We start from the raw sequence: 23,548 nt of genomic DNA on the forward strand, positions 1-23,548 counted from the left end.
AAGCTCTCGACCCGAGCTTCCTAAATTTGAATTATTAAAAAATGAATGCACACAAGAAGAATCAAGATCAATCTCAAGAGGACTAAAGTATAAATCAAGAGGGAGACATTCAAGCTCTTTATGCAAATTCAAACAAGAAAAGAAAATTCAAACATAATAGGAGGGAAACTGACAAATCATATAAGAAACGTGATTGGTCCAAAGTTAGATGTTTCAAATGTGATAAAATTGGTCACTCTCATAACTTTTGTCCTGAACGGAAGAGAATTCAAGCAGCCCTTGCAGAAATCAAAAGAGAGGAACTAGAGAAAGAAGAAAAAGAAAACTATGCATTTTATTTAGCTCTTTCAAGTGAATTAAACTCAAACAACAACACTTGGATTATAGACGGTGGAGCATATCGGCACATAACCGGTTTTAGAGACAAATTTGAAAACTTCTTAGAACACTCCTTAGAAGAAGTTACCTTTGGAGATAACTCCACTCATCCTATCAAAGGTATTGGTTCTTGCTCAATTTATTTAAATTCAGGAATTACTCTCCAACTCAAAAATATTATATATGTACCTAGAATAAAAAGAAATCTGGTCTCTATTTTTGGTCTTGCTGATCAAGGATTCAGAGTCACTTTTCAAGAGGACAAAGTTCTATTTTGGCCAAAGAACTCTAATATCAAGAAAGCCATTTCTATTGGATTTAGAGACGGAAGTCTATGTAAACTTTGTGACAATCAAAACTTAGCTCTAAGTCATGAAACATCAAATTCTACCAAAATTTGGCATAGGAGGCTAGGTCACCTTCACTATTGTGCATTATCATCTATCAGAAAAATTGTAAAAGGTTTACCTAGTCTCAAAATTGATCACTTAAACATTTGCAAAGGATGTGTCCTAGGCAAAAACACAAAGCAATCATTTCCTAAATGTGTTCACAAAGCAAAATCCATTCTTGAACTGATTAGATTTCTTTGCCCAAGATAGAACTTTAATATCAAGAGTTCAGGGCAGAAGTTATGAGAGTGACCAATTTTATCACATTTGAAACATCTAACTTTAGACCAATCATGTTTCTTATATGATTTGTCAGTTTCCCTAATATTATGCTTGAATTTTCTTTTCTTGTTTGAATTTGCATAAAGAGCTTGAATGTCTCCCTCTTGATTTATACTTAGTCCTCTTGAGACTAATTTTGATTCTTCTTGTGTGCATTCATTTTTTAGTAATTCAAATTTAGGAAGCTCGGGTCGAGAGCTTAGGCCTTGAATAAATTTTTCCCAAGATAGAAGAAGTCCTCTTAATGCTATCATGCTAACTTATTTGTCATCAACTCGATTTTCCATTGTTGCAAGTTGATCTTTTAATTTAGAAATCCTTACAAAATAGAACGTAATAGATTCTCCATTTTTCATCTTTATATATAGTAGATCTTGTTTTAGGGTTAACAATCTACTAGTATTGTTGATTTCAAATGTATCTCTAATAGTAGAGAACATCTCAAATGCAGTCTTGAGATTGGATATGGATGGAAGAATATGATCTTTTACAGAATCTATTATAATTTTCATTGCCTTGTTATTTGTGTCTTTTCCATGACATTTTATCTGGTTCATTTTCAGGCATGGATTTGTTTGTTTCTATATACTCGTCTAATTCCATTTCCCTTAATATTATCATGACTCAAATTTTCCATGATGCAAAATTTGATGCTTCCTCAAGTCTATCCTGTAGCCTTACATAATCACAGTATCATATATTATTATTGAGGGGCTTGTATTCTGGCACCGATTGCATAAACTGTGGTATTGTTTAAATATAATGTTGTTTACACAAACTAATTGATGGTTAGTTATGCCTTTGTAGAGGGATGACCCTACATGGCCAAAGGCCACATAGAGTCATAACTCTACAGAGGAATGGCCTTTCACAAGTATATAAATGCCCATGCAAATTGTTGGGGACAATAATCAATATATGGCATTACAAGTCCTAGCGATCTACATATTCACCTTGCATGATAACTCTCAACATTCTTCATTGAAGGACGATCTGCATATTTCCTCTGCAAAATAAATTCTTAGCAATCTTCATTGAAGGATATTCTATCTTCATTGTAGACTAAAGTTAAAGACTCATTGATCACCATTTGAAGAACAAAGTCCGCATCTCTGGTTCAACAGTTATTCAAGTAAGGATATCCATTATTGTTCATATCTGCTGTAATAGTTTTGTCTATCAAAGATCACTAAAACTAACAATAGATATGTTCCAAATGCAGATTTGGATCTCATATAGAGATGAGAGGAGGAGACATTTCTTATGACGAGACATGTCTCTAAGGTTTAATCATCATTTAATTAATATATTTAATAATAATAATTTGTATAATATATATATGTATTCTATATAATATAATATATATTATTATTACATGAATATGTATGTATAAGAAATGATAATTTACCAATAACAATAATGTATATCGAATCAATCCGACTGAAGCTACAACTTTAACACTCCCTCTTTAGCAAAAAAATTGAAGTAATTATAATACAAGATTTGAACACCACTTTTAAGTGTGGTCTATGAAAGATTTAAGTTATGGTTTTCGGCAAGATTCGGCCCGAAGAACCATAACAATTGATTTTCATGGTGTCCGGCAAAATTTGGTCCGAAGAACCATGAGGAGTTGATTATCAAGATGTTTGACAAAATTCGGCCCGAAGAACCATGATAAGTTGGTTATCAAGGTGTCCGACAGAATCTGGTCCGAAGAACCATGATAACACTTGCTCCGACACAATTTGGTGTTAGGAGATAGATGGACTATTGATAATTCGTCACCTTACAATAGTTACCATTTGTTTTATACATTCGTTATCACGACTTCCAACACCGTGGGACAACAACTAAATGAAGTTTGTAATGATAACCGGTCTACCATTTATAAGATCGTCACCTTACGATGGTTACCTTCTGTTTATATATGTCAATGAAAGATTGTTGCCTTTCATTTTATATCATATGTGAAATAGTAACCACCATGAACCAAGTTAGAGGGTGGTACAACGACTTTCACCTCAATTCTATCTCATAGAGAAAAATACATTACAATAAATTTTACTTAGAACTTCTTCTCATAGAAAAGATATCATTTACAAAGGACTGCACCTCAAAAATTCTCCCTCTGAATAATGATCTTGGGAAGTTAGGTCCTCTAGTTACTCCATTAGAAGCTCTTTTCGCCCAAGGATGCCTTTCAAATTCCCTCTCAATCTAATATTAATCTTCCGACTTTCTAGTGATAAGTCATTACTTTCTCATGATGTATACAGGGGTAGGCCCATCAAAATTAAGCAGTTACACACATGTATTTTACACTCCCTCTAAATATCAATCTTTTGAGCTCCTCGTATAAGGTTTGTCTCTGATAAAGTATCAAACTCCCTCTTGATAGGAAAGAATACTCATAATCTCAATCATCAAATAATTTTGCCTCATGAGCCTCAATTTATCCAGCCAGATCATCAGATGACTAAAAAATTTTAGATCAAGGTTTCTTTTGAAGCTATTGTCATAAGATTTGAGTCTACACAATATTTGGTAGCATGTGTGAGACACAAACCTTATTTTCCCGCAAGAACATCCCTACACATAAAAGAAAAGATCAAGGCAAATAACTCTTATAGTATGAATACAATTAAGAGAGAGAATATAGTAAGTAGATAAAAATACTCAAAGCTCATGTATACTTATCTGTGCATCTTTGATACAAGATGCTTTAATGAAAGTCCATATCCATCAAGTCAGAAAATGCCTCTATATAATCATTTGTCAAACAATGGGAATGGAACATTGGTTTATATTCCCCCCACAATGTAAAATTCCCACTCTTATATTGTTTGAACAAATTATACATCATGTGGCATGTGACAAACTCCTTTTTATTCATTCTTGTAAGAGTTCACAGATGTGAGGTGCACCCACAATGATCAATACTTTAAGATTAATAATCTTCCATGTGTAACTGAATTCTTATGCTTCAACTTTCAAATTATAGCTTGTAATTTAAACATGGCCTTTTCCTCTTCATTGATCTATCTTGATATTTATATATTCATATACAGATATATATGATGTCATAACATTAACACTCTTTACTATACATCTATTTTTATGTTTTTCTCCTTTCATAAAGAGAGGACTTCTAAAAAATGCATTCTTCTAAAGAAATGCATCCTTCCATTATGGATAACTTGTTATATGCCTCTCACTCTATATTGTTGGTCTTGCCTTATGTAACAAACAATAGTCTTCATAATTACAAATTATTCCATGAATATTAATCACAGCTTTTAGCATGGTCCGAGTTTCTCATAGCCAACATAATAGTTTGTGCATTGTATTTGTTGCTGTCTACGTTTTCTAAAGATAGTAGTGGATTATGACACTGTTTTTCTCTTCATTCTCCTTTGTGCTTTACTCGACGGTCCAAATGGATGTGCTTGGATATCACAACCTCATATTTAATACATCTGTAAAATAACACTATCGTGTCATTTCTGTGTGGTAAAATATCTCTTTTTCAGTACCTTGGGTGTTAAGAAGGGAAAATATATATATTTCTTCTTTTTATCCTTCACTCTCTTCCAAACTGCTGACTTCTCTTCTCACACCCACGTCCGCTCACTTCACTACAAACCTTTTATTTGTTACTTCTGCCTTTTCTTATACTTTCTTCATTCACTGCAAACTTTTACAAACTTCTTATTTTCCTTCACAAATCCAAATATATTCTTTATTATTTCCTTGCGTCATTAATCTATACTAATTTTCAACATTGCACTTGAAAAGTCTTCATTTTTCAGATTTGTCTTTATACAATACTATTCCCTGTTCTTTTATTAATGCTTACACTTCTTTGTTTGATCTATCAGGCTTCATTTGCATTATTGGGTCTTTGATTCTTATAATTGCTGACCTCAATAAGACATCGCTTCTATCATTATTGGTGGGTATTAATAATTAAATTATTTCTTCATCGACAGACCACTTTATAATCACAGCATTCATAAAACATTAAATCGCTGCTATAGTTTCTCTTATGTTCATCGATGCTTTTCATCCATGTGGTTTGTTGCTTTTGCTGCATAATTTAGAACTCCATCATCACCGTTTTGACCATAGTCTTCTATTAATTCCATCACTGCAAATTGTATCTTAATAATTCACTGATTTTATTGCTAAAATCATATTCAAATTAATAGCACCTTCATTTATATCAAAATCTTTATTTGCCGTCAATATGTATGTCAATTTATAATGATAATTTGTGTGTTGCATGTCCCAACGCTGCCTTCGGGTGACAAATTTCTATTGGAAGATGTTGCATACTGTATATCACTGCCAAATATATATATGGTTTTTGCATAATATATGACTTAGCAAAGCTAACAAAGCCACTGACTTGGAACTTCCGATGCATATGCATGTTGTTGTTCCTTTGACTGTAATCCCTGTGTGAGTCTTGGTCATACTCCTATTTAATGCGTACAATTCCATGTATTAGCTTTCCACATACTCAGTGGCACACTTATTGCTCAAATATTTATTTGCAACATGGTCGCTTCTTCATGTCATCTCTCGACTCACACATCTTTATATTATATGCCATGACAGACATTTTATTCATCTATGTGTTGTGCTGAGTATTGACGTGTATGTTGGATAAATAAATCATCATAGTGGAATCCTCTGACCATCTTCTATTTCTCAACTCCTCTGACTATGGGCTTTCTTTGTTATCCGGCATAGTATAATGTCTTCAACAAGTATCATGCGATGCCTATAGACGTTGACCGAGGTTTATGTTCATGATAAATTGATTAATTTCATCGGGATTTATTATCACTGTTCTAGAATACTTGTTATTTGCCAATACATATAGTTCAACACTTTCTTGTTCTTGAGTGGTTACTCCCATGTGGCTTCGTGTTCACCCGATATGTGTGACATGAAATAACACATCATAGGTTGACTTCTCCATAGTTTTCTGCTATGTCATCTTTTATTAGTCTTATCAGCATATGTAAGATGTACTCCATATTTGCTCCAGAATCTCTATGGGTTTGTTCATCATTCACTCGTCCACTAGAAGATATGCACATGTGGATTTATACTGGCTTCAACCCTTAAATTATTTTTCTTGTATGTAAGCCATATTTTAGAATCCATGCGAATCATGTATCTTCGAATTCTGTCTTCCTTTGTTTCTACAGATAAGTATTTCCTTTGTATCTTAATACTTATATTACACCCTTACTTTGAGTCCGAGACATTTGTGATTTAAGGAACTATATGGCATGCTGCATGTACGTATTTCAATGTCATTACTATGTTTGGATCATCTCTGCTGTCATACACCAGTCATAAATGTATATCCAGTTGGTGTCCAATGGCCCATCTGGCATATTGTAGCCTCCAAATATTCTCTACACACTTGAGTGGAAATTCAGTATTGATTTGAAAAAATATATGACATTTGCAACCTTGCTTTGATACCATGTTGAGTAACATGGATCGGTTTCTGCAAATGTAATTATATTGCCATTGTTATAGATATGTTGCAAATGCAGATTTGGATCTCATATGAGAGGAGGAGACATGTCTTATGAAGAGACATGTCTCTAAGGTTTAATCATCATTTAATAAATAATAATAATAATAATAATAATATATATATACTATAATATTTAGAATAATATATATTATTATTATTACATGAATATGTATGCATAGGAAATGATGATTTACCAATAACAATAATGTATATCAAATCAATCCGAATGAAGCTACAACTTTAACAATTTTAACATGATAAGGGAGTCTGATGAACAATGGATAACCTCTAAATGTAGCATTTTCTTCATATCTTGGGATCATTTTTATGTTATTATATCAGACTTTCGATTTTGTTGCAGAAAACTTAAAGAGGTTTATCGGGTGATGCAGGTATGGGCCTCTTTGGATTTCCACAACTCTAGTATTTATGGTAACAGCACTGGGAAATTATGCTTCTTATTTGTCTTACGCTCAGGGCAAGCATACCACGGATTGGTATTATGACATTAATTATGTGAGCTGGGGTGCTTTTGTTATTTATGGATACATTTGTTTGATACCCCTTGGATATTTTTTCCTTCTAAAGTACTTGAGCATACCAACAACCTTTGTCCAGCTCTGTTGTCTTTGTGGATATTCTCTGTTTATCTTCATTCCATCTTCGGTATGTATTTTCTTCTTCATGGTTTCACTTCCAAATAAGTGCTAGGCCATTTCATTTCTTATGGAATTACTAACCATTTTACTATTGTTTGGCAGCTCTTATTAATCTTTCCAACTGAATTTTTAAGGTGGACTGTGATAATCCTTGCTGGCATAGCATCATCATGCTTTATAGCATTTAATTTGCGATCATACATAATGACTATGAGTGACAAGTGGGCAGCTGTTGTAGCGAGTGCATTTGCAATACAATTGTGTCTGGCCCTTACAATTAAGTTTTGTTTCTTCCTATAGATAAAATAGATTTAGATGAGTAGGTCTAGGGCCAGGTTCTAAGTAGCATATTTTGCATAACTTATTCAGGAGAAAAAGTTACATAACTTGAGCTCCAGCACAATCCATGTTCAAAGGATTATCTTAGACAGAAAGCAATATTAACCATATGGTATGGTAATTTCTTCCTCCATGGAAAAACACACTGAATGTCCTGTCTCATTTATTTGACAAAAAGAAATATGGTTTACCTCTGAGTAACCATTCACGGACTGATAAAGAGGTTTTGTTTTTTTGCCTCTTCTGTCTTCCATTAAGCTATTCATCATCTTCACAGGGCATTGTAAAATAGTCATCTTCACACTTGAAATATATTATCCACGTTTGAAATTTTTACTAGCAATCAATTTTGCTAACATTGCATTATGGAGGGGTTCAGGAAGTCACTTTTGGTTTGGAGATGAATGATAGGGATTCAATTCAACTGAAGGCAAACTTCTCTACCAGTACTATGTGCATGATTAAATACAGCTGAATAATGTGATCTGTTGAATTTTTATTACTATTAATAACTTTTTCATGATTTTTTTTACAATTATTTCTATACGTATATCTAATTAGCATCCTTTCGTTCCTTCGCCTTGCAACAGATTGCTAAAAGTCATTAAACTCTATCTCTACTCCTAATCAAACACTTTTGACATAGATATTGAAACTGCGGTGGCCAACCTTCTTTGATGTCTTGATATGAAAATTATGTTAAAGAGTAGTTTGAAATGAAACCTACAACGAAGTCTTAAAAAATAGCTATCATCAGGACGAGTAAAATGTATCTATAGTCTATCTGCAAACGTAATTTAAAATTGAGACTTTTTTTAGGATATAGTAAAATATATTTGTTGATCTATCGACATTATTGTGGAGGAGCATGTACTTGTAGTCTTGAGAAAGTAATATCCATCTTATTGGAATTTGCAATCTGCACTTGTATTGCTGATCTCCTCTTTGTTGAATGCTGGCTACCGGGCAATCGGAATGCATCCATTTATAGCGCTTTTCTAAAAAATTCTACTATTTTATATACATTGAAAGTGCATTTGGTTGTTCCATAGATGGTGCCACTTTGTTTAGGTGTTTTCAAACCTAACTTGCCTCGGAAGGACGCTCTATTGCACGCTTCATTTATAATATATACATTTTTTAGTTAAAAATATAGTTTTAAATCTTTCATGTCAATCTTTCTTCATGATAATACCTCTAGTTGAATGTACACTGGTACCCATAACACCCGAAATTAAACAGCCAACATAAGTACCCAGATAACAACTAAAATCTTCCAATAAGAACAAATTTAATAATTTATATGCTTCTTAGTAAACTAACCGAGTAAATAAAAGTAATGGATTCTTCAACCTGTCTTAAATTGAGAGAGGACGAGCATAACAACTTAATAAGAGATTCTGAAAATAACGAACATGTTGGCCACTTAAGCTTCACATTAATACAGTTGAGAATAACAAAGTTAGCAATTGGCAATGCTTAACTAGCATGTTAAGTTTTTATTGTGAAAACAGATTATTTAAATTTCCTAGGGATGGAAATATGATGATGTCCAATAGTTTCATTGTTTGAAACGTTCGCTTGTGCATTGGATCATGAATTCTTCTATTTATCTTGAGATGGTTATAGGCTGAGGTACAAGAGTTGTCATCGTTTGAACCGTGGGTTGTGAATTGGGACCAGGATTTTTGGATTGTCTTAAGATGGTAATAGGATGAGGTCCAACGTTTGTCCTTGTTTGAAACGTTTCTTTTGCTGCATTGGAACATGGTTATCTATAAGTGCATTGCTTGTCATTGCTTAAATTAATGTGATTTATGAAACTTTATATAGAGATATGAATATCTTTAATCTCCATGCGACTTCTCTTGTATCAGACTTCTGCCGAGACAAAATAGCTCTTCCCAATGCAACTTGTCCAACTAGTGAGTAAATACTATCCGCGTTTGAATGGAGAATCTCTAACCTACGCTGCTGCCCTTTGTTAAAATTTATTGAGAGATTGTAGTGTACCCAGGCATTGATGCTGCTGATCTCACACTTTTAGTAGACATTCTCCTCAAGGGCGACGCCTATCCAGCCCCACCATTCGACATGGCTGGATGTCGGATGCCATCGTCCATACTGTGCCATCATCCATTTTAACTTACCTCGATCAATGCTAATTTTGGTACATGTCTAGTCTTGTCAGTTAAAACTGATACTATTTTGTTAACTTAAAAAAAATTAAATAGTGAGACGAGCATGGCACATAACATAAAAAATAACATGCCTGGTACATCCCAACGTTTTTGTTAATGTAAAAACTTTAATTTTTACTTGAAGTTTTTAAAAAGGTAAGTTTTGATATGAATATCAGGATTTAACTGTGTGATTTTGAGTCAAACTCGATGACCCATATTTCATGAGTAGTGATTCAACATGAATCCATCTCTCATGAGAATAAATGGAACACTTAGCACTCATTGGATCTAGGTGATGCTCACAGGGGTGAAGCACCGGGACTTCCCGGGAGGTCACCCATCCCAGTACTACTCCAGCCTGAGCGCGCTTAACTACAGAGTTTCCTCCATAGTTAAACCCAAAGCTTGCAACCCCATTTGCAAAACCTTCACCAAGTGTTGTGCCTTATGAACCATTCATTAGAAAGCCCCTTAAGCTCATCAATTGATAAGTAGGAGATAATTTCCACAGCTAGTCAAATTGTGATATGAATATCAGGATTTAATTGTGTGATTTTGAGTCAAACTCGATGACCCATATTTCATGAGTAGTGATTCAACATGAATCCATCTCTCATGAGAATAAATGGAACACTTAGCACTCATTGGATCTAGGTGATGCTCACAGGGGTGAAGCACCGGGACTTCCTGGGAGGTCACCCATCCCAGTACTACTCCAGCCTGAGCGCGCTTATGAGAGATGGATTCATGTTGAATCACTACTCATGAAATATGGGTCATCGAGTTTGACTCAAAATCACACAGTTAAATCCTGATATTCATATCACAATTTGACTAGCTGTGGAAATTATCTCCTACTTATCAAGGTAAGTTTTATTTTAAAGAATTAAATAAGAACTTGTATCATCAGTTGTTTTAGCTACTTGTAATCTTTAAAATAAATAAATAAATGTATTGTTTATGAATTACAATTTATTATTTGAATATTTTAAGTGACTCTAATAAGCTTCTATGTGAAGTTTTAATCTTTTAAAAAGTTCACATTTTTATATTTCTTTTTAATAAATTAACAACTCCTTAACATGGGTAGAATCATTGACAACATTATGTGCTCCCTAAAAAAAAAAAACTCTGCTTGCGAAAATGCCGAAAGCTAACACTTCACTCAGTTATCCAGGTCCGAATCGAGGGCAGAGGAACAAACAGAGACTCTCCAGAAATCCATGCGCCATTGAAATAGCGAGACATGGAAGCTCTCCGGCGAACTAGAGCAAATTTCTTAACCTAAAATATGGTAAAATGGATGTAAGATTCGATGTTCCTATGGCCAACAGATTCGAGGCTCTGGATAAATCAGTAGTCGAGGCCACCCGCTTCCATCCAAAAGAAGGGCCTCAAAGACTTACAATCAATGCGGAAGCTTCCTCTGATATCAAAAACCTATCTGGAACGCGCCCGCAGTTGCCTATATTCACGGTAGAACATCTCGATAACCAGATCCGGGTTTTTAACATGACTAAATATGTATTTCCAAATTCTTTCAAATCTTTGTCCCCTCCAGGAAGCACTTCAATTCCCTCTAATCTTCTAGATGTTAAATTTGATTTAAAACCAGTCTCCTCTCCAATCTATATACCCCCTCATAAACGGCTTAGCAACCCATCCCCTTCTCCTAACCCTAATTGTTCTCTTGGATCCCTGCAACCAAACCCCCTTGACAAACTAGTTCACATCACCATTGATGATGTTGAAGATTCTTGGCTCGACTGTCTGAAGAGAGGGATCTTCGCAATTTGGACTGGCCCTTCCAAAGACATCCATCTCTTAATGGAATGGCTATCGGACAATTGCCAGGAACAGGTAAGTATCTTTCACCATCATGAAAATGTTTTGTTTTTAAAATGTGAAGAAGAGTCTGTTAAAAATGAGTTTATTGCTGTCTCGGAATGTTTCTTTAAAGGTTTTTGTGTCAAATTTGTTGAATGGGTTCCTAATTTTCATATTGATAAGGTGGATTGTATGATCCCATTATGGTATTCCATGTCTCTTCCTCCGGAGCTATGTGATGTTGATATTATCTATAAAATAAGCTCTGCAATAGGAGTAGTTATTGCTATTGATGCTTCCTTTTTTAGTTGTAACAGTATTTAAATTCTCATCAAACTTAATATTAATCACCCTTCAGAGTTCCAAAAGAAAATTATTACCAGGAAAGCCTCATATGATATAACCTTTCAAGAGTATAAAGGGAAGATCATTGATATACTGAAATCTGAAATTAAAAATAATCACAGACCTGAGGTCCTTCCTCTCACATCGCACTTCAGGGACAAATACCCAGGACTAAGTTCTAAATTAGTCAGAAGGAATAAAAATTCAAGAAACTACCGATCAGATATTCAGATTGGACAAAATTCTCAAGCAGAACAGAGGGCTTCATTGATAAAAATGATGCCAGATGAGACAAAAGGTACCCTATTAATCTCAAAAGCAGATTTAATAAAGGATACAAGAGTATTGAAGAATGGTGTTTATAGCAAAAATGACAAGGAACTCAAGGGAATAGAAAAATGTGACAACAAACATAAGACCAACAAAAGGGGATCTGATGGAATTAAGATTCAGCTTCCAAATGACAGAAGAGAGCACCCCAGAAAAATGAAAGAGCCAACTGTTAGATAGTACAAGGGAAAAAGCAAGGCTTTAGAGCGAAATGAATTATTAGACAGAGCAGAAAGTAAGGATTATAGGACAAACAAGGAGAATTTGGGAGATCAAGTTTTCCCTCCCTCAGAATTGGATTCTGTGAATCATACAGAGAAGGAAGCCCAAGATGATAGAAAATGGAAGGAGAAGGAAGAATCAACAAAAATCAGAATTGAGGCAGGCAATAGAGAAAAATTTGGTCAAAATCATGAAACAACATGCAAATCAGATGGGATTTGGAATAGAGACCAAAATCTTGAGCAAGGCGCAGTAAGGCATGAGGCTCCTACAAAGTATAAAGAAAGATGTAATAAGGAGGATGGAAATGAAGAAAGTAGTCCGAAATCAGAAAAAAATGAAGGGGCCTAACATATACATATATCAGGAGGAGATTGATGGGAACAAGGATACTGCAGGACAAGGAGAGATACAAAGCAACATTACAGAATCAACAGATAATCAAGATATAGGTGAAGCAGAAAATGTCATGCTTTTCTCTTCTTCCAAGGTGTGGATGGAAAAAGCAGCTTCTAGAGCAGAAAAACAGGATTCTCAGCATTTGAACACTGATTTTATCCTTGAATCAGAGTTAACCACCCCGCAAATTGAAGGTGCTAGAAGAACTTCAAAATTTTGGCAGACACCAGATGGATATCCTTCCTCGCCGTTCACCCCAGAGGAGATTCACTCGCAGATTCAGAATGATGGCAAAAGACTAGAAGTCTCTATCATTAAAGACTTTCAGCAATTTTTAAATGAGGACCTAGAATTTACACCAGAGGTTGGATTATCAGAGGTTGAGGCTAACAGTCTTGAGCAGCTATCAGAGGAACTCATTAAGGTGTTTGACTTTGATAATTTAGATAAGAGTACTACCTCTCAAAAAGAGAGGCTGATCCAAAAAATTATCAAACTGGGAGGAGATGATTATATTGCTGAAGATCTCCAAAGGGATATGATAAAGATCCAGATGGAGGATGGTGCAAGGAAGCAGGACAAACAGAGTGAGAAGAAGTCAAAAGACAATCAGGTAGGTGAACGGACAAATATGGGAGAAAGAGAGAATAAAGAACTGGAGGAGGACAGTCTCGGGAGTAAAATCTGCAAAGAATTGGAAATGGAAGAATTTGAAAGAACAAAGGTATGCATTTGTCCAACAGCACAAGAACTGGGTATATTTCAGCAAGAGCTTGGTATAGAAATGAATCAGGAAGGTATAACCTCTCCAAAATATGGTAAGCCGAAAGGAAAAAGGGGGAGGAGATCACTGAAGGATTTACGTGAGGCTGAAGGCCTAGCTAGAGAACAGAGGAAAATTGATGAACTCCTAAACATGGGGAAGGGGAAGTGCCTTCCTAAGACTACACGAGGATAACTTCATGGAATGCTAGGGGTCTAACTGCCCCTAGCAAGAAAAGGTTATTAAAACAACATTTAAAAAGTTTTAATTCAGAAATAATATTAATTCAAGAAACAAAACTAAATAAAGTAGGAGACAAATTTAACAAAATGTTAGGAATGTGGGGTTCAATCTTCATAGAGGCAATAGGTGCCTCGGGGGGTTTAGGAATTGTTTGGAACCCTAAGAAAGTTAGTCTAACTTATTTAGTTAATAACAATAATTGGATGTGTGCTAGTATACAGAGCCTAAAATCAGATACGAAATTCATCCTAATCAATGTGTATGGTCCTAATAATACAATAGGAAAAAAAACTGTTTGGGCTGAATCAAGTATGGTTATTTCAGAACACAAAGATTGTCCGATTATATTAGGAGGTGATTTTAATACGATTTTAAGTTTAAATGAGAAAATAGGGGGTACTCAACATCTCTCACTATCATCAATAGAATTCAAAGTATGGATCGACAAATTTAGTTTATTAGAAATTCCTCCAAGCAATGGTATATTCACGTGGAATAATAGAAGAAAGGATAACGATTATATTGCAGAAAAGTTAGATAGATTCTTTATTGTAGGAAATATCTCTTCTTACAATAAGAACTTCCAATCCTCCATTCTTCCCTTCGCAGGATTAGATCATTTCTCGATATGTTTGGAGATTTCAGAACCTTCTAAACCACAGAGAAATCCTTTTAAGTGTGAAAAGATGTGGTTTCAGGATTCGAAATTTTTAGAACTGATTAAGACATGGTGGACTCAAGCGGACTTCGCTGGGTCCAGAATGTTCGTTTTCGTTTCGAAACTCAAATTGTTGAAAGAAAACATTTTGAGATGGAACAAAGAACACTTCAACAACATTTTTTAAAAAAAGTTGGAAGTTGAAGATAAACTGAAAAACCTGAACTAGGAAATTATAAAATATGGCATGAATCATGAGAAATATACTTTAGAAAAAGAGCTCCTCATAAAACAAGAAGATATTTTATCCAAAGAGGAAACCTTCTGGAGACAAAAATCTAGAGAGAAATGGTTGGAAGAGGGAGATCGAAACACAATTTTTTTTCACAATTCTACTATTCAGAACCAATCTCTACAGAAGATATCTAGTATCTCGACTTTGCAGGGTTTGCGTACAGAAAACCCTACAGAAATTGCAGACACGATAGTCTCTCACTTAAAAAATTTACTAAATAATTATGAAGGGTCTAATAGGGAAGCACAGGCCCGAATGCTCAAATTTATTCCAAATTGGTCACGGCAGAAGAAAATAAAAATCTGAATAGACCAATAACATTGGAAGAGGTAAGGACCGTGGTCTTTAATATGAGTCCAGACAAATCTCCAGGCCCATATGGGTTTCAAGCTTTCTTTTTTCAAAAATGTTGGGATATACTTGGAGAAGACCTATGGAGAGCAATTGAAGCGTCAAGAAATGGTGGATCCTTGCTGGCTGAAATCAATTATTCATTCTTCACACTTATCCCTAAGAAGGAATGTCCGGAAAATCCTGGAGACTTCCACCTTATAGCTTTGTGCAACACTATTTACAAAATTTTCTCAAAAGTTATAGCCAATAGACTCAAGGCAATTATGCCAAAATTGATTTCTGAGGAACAAACAGGTTTTGTTCCAGGTAGATCCATTTTGGATGGCATACTCATTATTCAGGAAGCTATTCACTCGGTTGCCATAGATAAAGAACCATGTATGTTTATGAAATTAGATATACAAAAGGCTTATGATATGGTTGATTGGCGTTTCCTATGCAAAGTTCTAGAAGCATTTGGCTTTTCACGTCAATGGGTAAATCTAATATTTAAGTTGATCTCAACTTTGAAGATTTCTGTTCTCATAAATGGGACTCCTGAAGGTTTCTTTGAAATCTCTAGGGGTATTAGGCAAGGAGACCCTCTATCTCCCTCTCTCTTCATTCTAATGGCTGAAGCGTTTGGTAAAGCAATCTCCTATGCTTATCAGGTTCGAAAGATTTCAGGGATTCCTGTTACCAGAAACCTCCCTAACATTACCCATCAACAGTATGCAGATGACACTATTTTACCTCGCAAGAGTTCGATCCAAGAAGCTATGGGTTTTAAAAATATACTTCAAAATTATATGGATGCTTCAGGGCGGAAGGTTAATAAAGATAAATCCGAAATATTCTTTATGAACACCTCTCCGAAAATGGAAGACAAGATATGTGGAGTTATGGGATATAGAAAGGGTATGTTCCCTTGTAAGTATTTGGGTATCTCCCTGGAAAAGAACTCGAGATACATCAAAGTTTGGCAGGATACGATTGAAAAGGTGGATAAGCGGATTGGAAGTTGGAAGAATAGATGGCTCTCTAAGGCTGGTAAGATTACTAAGATACGATTTGTCCTCTCAACCATCCCGATTTTTCCTTTGGCATGTCTTCCTCTCACAAATTGGATGTCCAAGCGATTTGAATCTAAACTTAGGAATTCCCTTTGGAAGGATAAGGAAAATGATAAGAAACTCGCTCTCATTAAATGGGACAATTTATGCAAACCTAAAGAATGTAGAGGTTTAGGATTGAGGAAACCACAATGGCAAAATGAGGCTCTGGGAGCCAAACTTGTATGGAGATTATACCAAGAACATGAGCACAAATGGGCTAAAATTTTGTATCATAAATATCTGGATCTGACGAAGCCGAAATCGCTGTTCAGAATGGAAAATTTGCCGAAAGGGTCGGAATGCTGGAATTTCATGGTAAAATGCAAGGGTATTATCAGCAAATACCTAACGTGGGACGTGGCTGCAGGAGATAAAGCCTTGTTCTGGGAAGACTCCTGGGATGGGCTCCCCCCTTTAAACACACCTCCCAATTTAGAAAACCTAATAATAAGGCTAAAATCATTGTGGGGTAGTAAGGTCAAAGATTACAAAATCAAAGAGTTGATTGATGGGGAACTTCGATGGAGATGGTGGTTAATAGATGATTTAGATCTTGATCCAGAATCAGTTGTAGCCTTCAAAAAGATCATCTCGAATAGGAAAATAAAACAATCCGAAAGGCCAGATAGTCTTATTTGGGCTAGTTCAAAGGATGGATTATATAGCGTGAAACAAGGTTATCAGGCTATTATTCATTCACAACAATGGAACTCGGTGGAGATCCCATTAAAATTGTGTTGGGATACAGCTTGTCTTCCTAAGGCCGGTTTCTTTCTATGGCTTGCCCTTCAGAACAGAGCTTTAACAGCAGACAGACTCGCTAGATTTGGTATAAATGGTCCTAATTGGTGTGTCATGTGTAAACAGAACAATGAAGATGCTGATCATCTCTTTCTCAATTGTCCTTTCGCACAAAATTGCTGGGAATGGCTCAAGTCCCGACTAAACTGGGCTACCCCTCTACAGAATTCTCTTAAAGGGCTCCTATGTTCATGGCCCACAAATATGGGACATGGGGTCTATAGCAAATTCTAGAATATTTGCCCATCCATAGTTGTATGGGAAATATGGAAAGAAAGAAATCGTCGTATTTTTAAAGATCAAGAGCAGAATCTAGGTAGATTTATACTAAATCTAGAAGCTTCAATAGTAGAAGTAATGAATGCTAATCTGAGGAAGACAGCGCATGTAGAAGGATCTTTCTCATATTGGGATGGAATTATGAAGAAATTATGGTCCAACCTTATCAATCCACCACTGGTGTATGCGGCAAGCAATAAAGAGGCAAGGGCAAAATGTAAATGGGTCCCTCCTCCCCCAGGTTGGCACAAATTGAACTTTGATGGGGCAGCGAGAGGGAACCCGGGTATAGCCGGGGTAGGATGCATTTTAAATGATGAGAATGGCAGATGGGTAGCAAAGCTAGCTGCCCCCCTTCCTCTTGTTTCCAATAATGTGGCATAACTTGAAGCCTTGGAGAAGGGTCTTCAACTCTGTCTTAAATTAAGCCTCCCCAAAATCCACATTGAAGGCGATTCTCAAGTCGTTCTTAATGCTATCAGACAAAAAAAGACCCCAAATTGGGTCTTGAATTCGAAACTCCAAGAAGTGTTAATTTTAATAAAGCATTTCGAGGAGATCAATATCAGTCATATTTATCGAGAAGGTAACTCATTGGCAGATGAACTTGCCAATATGGGTGCGGATGGAGAATCGATTTTATTGTTCAAGTCAGATATCTCCCCTCCTTTATAATAACAAGATAGTTACTTATCAATATAATCAACTGCAGATTGATACAAAAGTTACCTTTTTGGGCAAATCCCAAGCCCAGATATAGTTCCTACTCAAAAGAATTGCATTTATATTCAACCAATTCACAAGCATTAATATTCAACGAAATATTATCATATCAACTCAAGATATAATTTAAGCAATGTATCATATTGTCAAATATTTATATTCTTTAAAATAATGCTAATTCCTATATCCTTCTGATTTATAATCCTTCATAATAAATCACCTATCTTATAGTATTTAAAAATTATTTTGAAGGTCCAAATTATTAATAATTACTTAATACTAGTTTTTATATATTTATAGTCATATATATATATATATACATATATATACATATATATACATATATACATATGTATATATATGTATATATATATATATCCACATAATAATATCATTTATATTTTTTTAAACTACAGGTATATAGATATAATAATATTTTCTTATATATATATATATATATATATATATATATATATATATATATATATATATATATATATATATATATATATATATATATATATATATATATATATATATATAACCAGAGATCAAATATGTTAATCTATTTAGAGATATTAACATACCTGTGTTAGATAGTAACATTAACAAGTATTATAAGTATATAATTAGGATTTAATTATTGAGTACTTTGGGATTAGGATTAAGTCTATTATTTTAATCATTAATAAATTACGCCTTATTTATGATATGTAATTAGCATTCGTAATCTAATTATTAGATAAAACTATCCAAAACCTCCTCCTTCTAGCAATATGAATGATTATTCAGTACTGATATTAATTTTCATTATTCTTTCATTTCAGAAAGAGTACGTGTTGTTCCTTTTTCCCTCTATGTCTCTCCGAAATCGGTCCCAGTGGAATATTTAATTATAGTTAGTTAATACCTATCTGATTCAAGCATGCCAAAGCTGAGCATGATCTCACTCCCATCATCACAAGATATGGAAGGATCTCCCAAGCTTGTATAAATGACCTAAATTATCATGACAGGGTATGAAGTTAGGTTCCAACATCTGTGTGAGGTATAGGTTAGAGTTCAAGCCAGTTCGTGATTATTCATGACCGCTGGTTCATTTAAAACTTTAAGGCATTCCCAGAATCGTAGCAGAAGGAAAGGTTTAGAGTGAAGATCTCTGGTCATAGTTTCCTCCCCTCTTAGTCTCTACTTAGAACCTTTGGTATTGTAGTCCTCTGATCGAAGATGGAATCCAACATTCACGTCTTTCACTCTACCGAAACCAGAACTATGGCATTCTTAGGCAAAATCAAGCCTGGAAGATGGAGCCGGCTGTTGAGAATCACTGATGACATGATTAGATTTGCTGTTAACAGAGCATTGGGTGAAGAAATTTTTGATTATTCTGCAACTTGGAGGACAAACAACTCCATCATCGGCTCTTTTATTGGGATAATGGTTAGGGCTAAGATCCCTAAGGAGGACATTATACGGCTTTGTTTTGACATTCTTAGCTCGGCGTGGAGGAAGGGGCTGAAAAAGGCCGTATACAACATAGATGATAATGGCAGAATTCCATATCCTGAAAAATACATGGGTCTCCCGAAGGGTGATGAAGAATTGAAGACAGCCCCTCGTCGACAAGCCCTAATCATGAGGGAAGGCCTAACCTTCTATAAGGAATGGCCTCGTATGGAAGCCAACATTAATTTTCTTTTACGCTGGAGAGGGATCATTGAAGAAGACAACAACGAATGGGTATACAACTACCTCAAACTGTTTAATACATACATTGAGCTAGGAGTCTCCTTCGAGGATCTGAATGCTATCAATTTTGACATCCTCAAGTCTGAAAAAACAAGCAGGGTCTCACTATGAATCGATCTGCCCATGAATATGGCCACAGATGATATTGAAGATGAACCCGAAGTGCTTATGGTCACACGGAAAGAATAAGGATGGGGTAGGTCTCTCTGTAGTAAGGACTTTTATATGTAATGTGTTAATATAGCTTGAAGAATCCGGTCTTAGGTTTGGTTTAAGTAGCTAGAGTAGCTCAGTAGTAGTATAAACTTTATGTTATACTCTGTATCAGACAGATTGATACCTCCTAATTTTGCGCTCTGTTTTGGGAATACTAAGGGTCTAGGATCTAATCTCCTCGCATATAAAATCTTTTCTATGGTATATATATGAACACAATAGAATTTTGAAAGTTTAAAACCCCCCTGTAACTTGGGTTTGGATGGAAAACGTGTGTATATTACTCTGTCTTTTAAACAGTAGTATTTAGTTTAAAAGTATGAATGTTGTAGATGCTCCGGTTCGCTGTGAGAAATTGATCATCTGATTAAATTTAGGACTTCATGTAGTAATCCTCTGAGGTATGAAAATTATAGAACTAATTTGTCTCTGTGTTAAATTTCTTCTGGGTTTCTTCCGCTTCCTTTTAGAATAGTATGTGTCTGTTTCTTATGTTTCCCCTGTAAGTTTATTCTAGAAGAAGTGCTTAATCAGAACTTTCATCTTATTGATGCTTCCTATTATGATTGTTTTCCGAGTTTGTTTCTTATTATGTTGATGGGATTATCATAGATTAATAACAATGCTTTGATCTAAAATTAGAGGATATGCTCTTTAAAATTCCGTTGTATGAATGAGGCTACTATTGAGATATCTAGATAATCTTTCTTAAGCAAGATTAACTAGGCCTATTTTGGTTGGAGAAGCACTTGATTAAACTGTTGGAGTATTTATTCTCAAACCCTCAGACCAAACAGGGTATCCTCTTGGTATGCCTTCGTGAAAGAGTGGATTAATGGACAATTCTTAGGAATTATTTGGATAGAGATTTAGTCTACTGGACTGGTCTTTTAAAGTATATGCTATGAGCAGTCATCTGTGATTAATCCTATGACTTGAGGTTTTCACAATATTTGTGTCTTGGAAAAATACTTTATTACTGCTTTCCCAGCTATTGGTGTTTCACAGGTATTGATCAGGTGATATCCCATTTTGGTAATTAATTTTCTCTCCCTCTCTTGTATTTCGAATTTAAATTAGGAAAGATGAGGTATTTTTTGGATAGATTTCCAAAATAAGTTGTAGTAAAGATGCTGATAGATCTTCATTATCAGACAGAATAGTTTATGATCAACTAGTCCTTTGAAAAGGTTTTTAGAAAGATAGGTATATTTGGCACAGGTTGGCAAGGAATGTACTCCTATAAACAGAGTTGCAGTTTAATAGGAAAGATTTAGACAGCCAAAAGATGGATACGAGCAAATTCTTTTGCTTTAGATCTTTCTTTTAGGTTGGAGATAAGAGGATATTTGTATTTTACTTGCCTCGAAAGAAAATGTAAATAATAGGGGTATGCCCCGAAACTGTATGTATTGAAAATTTGAAATTGTGATATTATCTACTGGGGTATGCCCCTTTTATCATTGTAAAAACTGGGGTATGCCCCTTTTATCAATGTATAATATAGGACTGTGGTCCTGGGCAAGACTGGAGGGTTTCTTTCCCCGTTCTTCCCTACTAGTGCCTGTCATAATGGGGGACTTTCTGTAAGACTTTGATTTAATTATAATTTAATCAAGGCTTCGGCCGTTTATTGATAAAAAAAAAAAAAAAAAAACTCCTTAACATATATATAGAATTATAATAAATAAATTATAATATTAAATGACAGTTTTTAAATTGAAAAATAAAATAAAATTCATATTAAAAATATAAATTTAAAATATACTTAAATTATTTATTATATTTTTTTACGATCAAATTTGTACACAATAGCTAAAGTTTTCAATTCAAATTCAAATCAGTATTCTGAATATAAATATAAAAGTTATTTTAAAAATATAAATCTAAAATATTTTTAAAATTATAAACATTTATTTTCTATCATTTTAAATTTTTTTTTTTTTTCTTAGTTTTATTATAAGCATTCTAGAAAGCTAAACAACATTGGATAGTCAAATTATAGTTGGTAATAATTTATTTATTTTTCATGTAGCACGATGACTGCACCTCCCTCCCAAACTTTGGACTATGTCTTCAGGTACTTGAGTACTTGAGTACCCCCACCTTCATATTTTAATTTGGTATGTTCTACTAAAACATCATTTCATAACTAATATTTCATGTTCTATATGTATACTATACAACACCACTCCCTTCCCAACTCCTAGTGTACCTCAATAACGATGTTATGCTGATTTTTTAATCTTTCAAACCATTCTTTCAATTATTCAAATTATATTATATATGTTATTTAATAAATATTTTATTATAATTTTATTATTATTAATAAATAAAATAGATAAATATTTTATATTAAATATATTTTATATATTTAATAAATATTATTAAAAATCCATGTCTTTAAATATATAGTATTACAACTTAGATAATAAAAAATAGTAATGCACCTTACCTAAATATAAATAAATAAATTTATCCATAACAATGTCTTCTCAAAATCTTCAAAATCTTGTATTACTTCTAAAATTATTTTGACATTTACAAATAAAAAAAATCATCTTTTTTCTTATATATCTTCACTATTTCATTTTAAATATCATATTATTAATTTTAAATACTCAAACAACATGATTTATCATTCTTTTTTCTATTGTTCTTCAAATATCAATATAGTTAACTAATCCACATTCTTCTTAAATAATATTTTTCTTACCTTTCTAATCAATTAATAAAATAATATTTTTCTTACCTTTCTAATCAATTAATAAATAAATAAATTTTATGCTCTAAATCACAAAATCCATACTCACATAATCATAAAAAACATTATTCAATCAAAATTTAAATAATTTTCTTTATATAACATACAATATTGACATTGAGAATCTAATAATTTAATACAACATAGATCATATTTTTTTAATATATGTATTTAAAAAAAATGTATTTGTGAAAATGTAACTCATTGTAATATTATATTGTAAATAAAGTATAATAAAATAAATGTCTATTTATAAATAAATTTTTTAAAACAAAATATCTGTATACAAAACTATTTTTCATTGTTATGAATTTATAAAACATTTTTTCGTAGATATAAATTTTTTTTTTAAAACATAAATTTATTTTTTAAATACATAAATATTCTCCGAACAACAAACTATATCATATGAAAATTTAATTAATATTAGTATTACTATTGTATTAATAATTAAATAGTATGACCTAACTTTATTTTAGATAATGTAATGAATATGATTATTTTGATAGAAGTTTAAAAAACAAAAACAATTATATATATTCAAAAAATCTATCATTTTATAAATATAATTATTTTAAAATATTTTAGAAAGCATAATTAAGATAAAATAATGAAATTTAATTTTTTCTAAGTACAAAACTGTTGAGTTTCCAGGATCTGCTGCAAATGTAATGGCATTGCCTTGTAATC

At 33.7% G+C, this 23,548-nt stretch overlaps 1 protein-coding gene across 2 annotated transcripts in view; it reads left to right on the forward strand.

Annotated features, from left to right (window-relative positions):
• LOC149544896 (uncharacterized) overlaps window positions 1-7,956 on the forward strand; it is a 50,349-nt gene extending 42,393 nt beyond the window's left edge. For both annotated transcript variants that reach the window (XM_089795449.1, XM_089795450.1), the window contains exons 6-7: window positions 7,008-7,281; window positions 7,377-7,956. In XM_089795449.1, coding sequence (XP_089651575.1) covers window positions 7,008-7,281; window positions 7,377-7,574 — 472 coding nt within the window. In that variant the 3' untranslated portion in view covers window positions 7,575-7,956. The remainder of the gene's footprint in view (window positions 1-7,007; window positions 7,282-7,376) is intronic.
• The last annotated feature ends 15,592 nt before the right edge of the window (window positions 7,957-23,548 follow it).

The sequence above is a fragment of the Cupressus sempervirens genome, chromosome 8, assembly GCF_028749045.1.
Source record: "Cupressus sempervirens isolate cs-2001-9-10 chromosome 8, ASM2874904v1, whole genome shotgun sequence".
Taxonomy (NCBI): Eukaryota; Viridiplantae; Streptophyta; class Pinopsida; order Cupressales; family Cupressaceae; genus Cupressus; species Cupressus sempervirens.